We start from the raw sequence: 3,755 nt of genomic DNA on the forward strand, positions 1-3,755 counted from the left end.
AAATCTATAAATTAGTTAAACATAAATTCATCTTAATTAATAATTATTATACTAACATAGTTAGGATTGTCATCACAACAATAGAGATTCCAACATAACGTTAATGCTATGATGAGACGCCAGGTGAAGGAAATTTTCCTGAGAACGATTCTGATTGCCTGTTTACGCCCTGGTAAAAAAGGGAATCGGCTGTTAGCAGTTTAGGATCAAAGTATAGTAGTATATGGTTAACATAAAATTTATATATACGAGTATTAGTTACCTTCGTAGATGTCGAATGATCGGTAAATTGAAATTGATTTTCATTTGCGAGTTCTGAACCAAAAACAGAATCCGGTTTGATCATGTTGGGTGGCATACCAATGTGGCTGGGCAAACCATATTCCCTTCGAATTGAGAATCCTTGGTTTTGGGCAAATGCGGCAACCGGGTCATTTGGGTTTGGTACTTTGTATCCCTCAATGAATCCCATTCCAATTCCCATTCCCATTCCCCTTTGGATTTCTTGTTCTTGTGAATACACAGGTGGAAAACCAAACCCATTTCTCATAGTTAGTGCCTGCAAAAGCGGACAAACGATAAATATTTCTAGTTTAAATGGAATTTTCATCGCTGCTTTGGGAGATAAATGCACACATAAGACAGTAGGTGGTACATTTAGGTTTTTGTATCAGCTTCACAAAAATAAATGGATCCCTTAAGAAGTATCAAAGCCTATACCGAAAAAGCGATTTCAGGTTATACGGGCAAGCTTCTTCGTATTTCTAGTATTGTATTTGCTTAACCCGATGTCCCAATTATCCAATTAGTAGCTTAATTGTTTGGATCGGCTTATGAATTGGTCAGAATGGATGTGGGTTGACCCACGTAAAAAATTTGACTATAAAGGATCAATCAAAACAACAACAATACTTAAAGTTTAAAATCTAATAATCCGAGATAACTCACACAACGTTATTTTTGTTTTCATTGGGTCTACTTTATATACTACTGCAACACTACCTAAGGTCTGTGCCTACTGTTTTTTAATCAAAAATTAGTCAGCAGCAAATGTATTTTAGAATTAAATTGACAGACTTTTTGGCTTATTGTTTTTATTTGCCTATCATGATAATATGTAACTTCCACCAGACCTCGCCTTTAACATGATTTGCTGGCCCGGATGTTTAATTCTGAAAATGATAAGCAGGTTATTATGTTTAACCAAAACCAAACCCAATTAAACTGAACCTGAGTACATCAAAATCTTATTCAGTACGGTTATCAGGTAGCATATCTACAGATCAAAACCCAAATGTCCTGACCCAATTAACCTGAAATCTAAAAAACCCGACTGAACAATACTTCCTTAATCTGAGCAACACAAGATATACAGGAAAAATAGATTAAACATATACCTGCACTTTCAGTTGAAGTTGCTTCAAATATTCAATAGCCTCATCCAACATTGATGCCTTATCAGTCTATGGTACAGAAAACATATCAATTTATTATAAAAATCCTTACTTAGATGCATATACATGACAAACATATCTCTATCTATTTTATCTCTTACTTAAGTATCTCAAAAGTATACGAAAACTCATCATTAAAACAGATGTTCAACTTAATTCCTTCTCACCTTGTTAGAATTTGGAACCAAGGTCTGCAAAGCTTTCAACTTCTCATTAATTCTACTTCTCCTCCTCTGTAAACCACATTTTAACATTAACACCTATAAATAATATATAAATCAATAAATCAATAAATATTAAAAGAAATCAATAAAAAAGGAACCTTCTCAGACATATTATGAATCTCAGCTGCTCTTGTCCTCTTTGACGAACGCGGAGCGCTCGAATTTTGACGCCCATCTTCCACACTTTGAACCTTCAAAACACAATTACTGTTATATAAAAACCCTAATTTTCTTCAAATTGAAACACAATCAGTAGATCAGAGTCTACAAATACTTCAACTACAATTAACATTTCAAAATGCATAAGACTTCAAATTAATCCCTCAATGTCATCAACAACACTGTCAATTGCAAATAAAACCTAAAAACTGTACCTGATTAGCTTCCGGCGAATAAAACGAACTCAGATCAGAGAACCGGATATCAGAATCAACCAAATCGGTTGAAATCTGAGAGGATGATGGATTCAGGTGATCAAATTTGGCCTTATTTGATGAATTATTGAGAAAACTTTGTAGAAACGAAGACATATCTTCAGATTCAAGTGAAGATGATGATGAAAATGAACGATCAATATTCGTTCCGTATAGATCCGCCATTAATTAATTCACAACAACCACAAACACAAGCAAGTAGTAATGATTACAATGAAACGTACAGAAGAATGCGTAGGAATAAAGATGATAAGTTTCCTGTTTCTGCAAAATTGAATTTTGATTTTTGAAGTGTGTGTTTGTTCTTGATTTGGTATGTGTGTTTTTTTTGTACTTTTGAGCGTGTGAAATTTAGGGTTTTATAATGATTTTTTGGGGTTTAGAAGGGGGTTGGTTTAATTAAACAGTGATTTTAACCAACTTGATTCTTTTCTCCCGCCTTAATTGCCTTGGTATTTATTAATAGGTCCTTTATGTCTTTTATATATTATATTTCTACCCTCTTAAATTTTCTATTTTTTGATTAACGAAAACGCCATTAGTATAACAACAACAATACTCAATGTGAATAAAAGGTAGACGGTCAATGTACATCATCTGGAAGGTAATTTGGTAAAAAGACTTGTTCATCTACCTTTTACCTTTCGGAAAGAAAAAGTCATCTTAATTTTTAACAACGATAAAACAATACGAGTATATTAGACCACTTGTATTGGGGTCAAGTGACGGGGTCACTTGCCCATGTGGACCCAAAAAACGCCTCCCTCCTCTTGTATCCGTGCGTCACTTTAGGCGTTTCTTAGGCGTCAGTTAGGATGTGACACCAAAAGAAACGTGTGTCACTTGTTTATTTTATTTTTTTATTAATTTAAAAATATTATTTTTATCCTTTTTAAATACTTAACTCAATTATATTTTAACACATCATCACAATACTCATAACAAACACCAAAAAGAAACACCACCACTACTCCACTCAAAAAAGAAACACGTCTTACTCATCCAAAAAGTGTAAAAAGGCAAGTGACACGAGCAAGAAACGCATTAATCAATACAAGTGGTCTTAAATGCATATCCGTCAAAAAGATGAAGGCAACAAACAGTACCACCAGAAGCATGGCGACCAAAGCCACAATAACATGAAACTATACCCAAACAACCAACAAACAACAAACATAAAATTTGCATTTTGAACTAGCATCGATGGATTGTGCTCGCATATGTAGAATTGATGGTCGAAACAATGCTTGAATGAAGAAGCCCAACGAAAGACTTTTAGCTTGATACTTCGAAATAATATTTGACCAACGCGAAAGCTTTCCGTTAAAAATAAGCCAACCACATTGTCCAAGACTTGGAATATGAATACAAGTTTTTCTAAAGATTGAAATAACTTGTACACTTTTAAACGCCGAATGTTCCTAAATTTTGTTCACTGATGGTTGAGATACCTCGTTTACCATGGATTCTTGTATTGCTATGAATTTGAAAATGAAAGTCCATTGATCCCACCATGCGACTTCTCGGCTTCATCTATTAATTCGAAGGTAAAGAGATTGATTTCGAAATGACCTATAAATCTATATTAATAGTTTATGCTTTCAAAAGGACCTCGGTAACAAGAACGTCATTCGTATACATCG

At 34.0% G+C, this 3,755-nt stretch overlaps 1 protein-coding gene across 1 annotated transcript; it reads right to left on the bottom strand.

Moving 5' to 3' along the window:
• LOC139892281 (transcription factor PIF6-like) lies at window positions 1-2,296 on the bottom strand. Its single transcript, XM_071875329.1, has 6 exons — window positions 2,053-2,296; window positions 1,777-1,869; window positions 1,622-1,687; window positions 1,398-1,463; window positions 263-559; window positions 1-169 (listed from the first exon to the last, which is right to left on the bottom strand). Exons 1-6 carry the CDS (start codon window positions 2,275-2,277, stop codon window positions 107-109), a joined length of 810 nt encoding a protein of 269 aa, XP_071731430.1. The 5' UTR covers window positions 2,278-2,296; the 3' UTR covers window positions 1-106.
• Window positions 2,297-3,755: the final 1,459 nt, after the last annotated feature.

Source organism: Rutidosis leptorrhynchoides, chromosome 2 (genome assembly GCF_046630445.1).
Source record: "Rutidosis leptorrhynchoides isolate AG116_Rl617_1_P2 chromosome 2, CSIRO_AGI_Rlap_v1, whole genome shotgun sequence".
Taxonomy (NCBI): domain Eukaryota; kingdom Viridiplantae; phylum Streptophyta; class Magnoliopsida; order Asterales; family Asteraceae; genus Rutidosis; species Rutidosis leptorrhynchoides.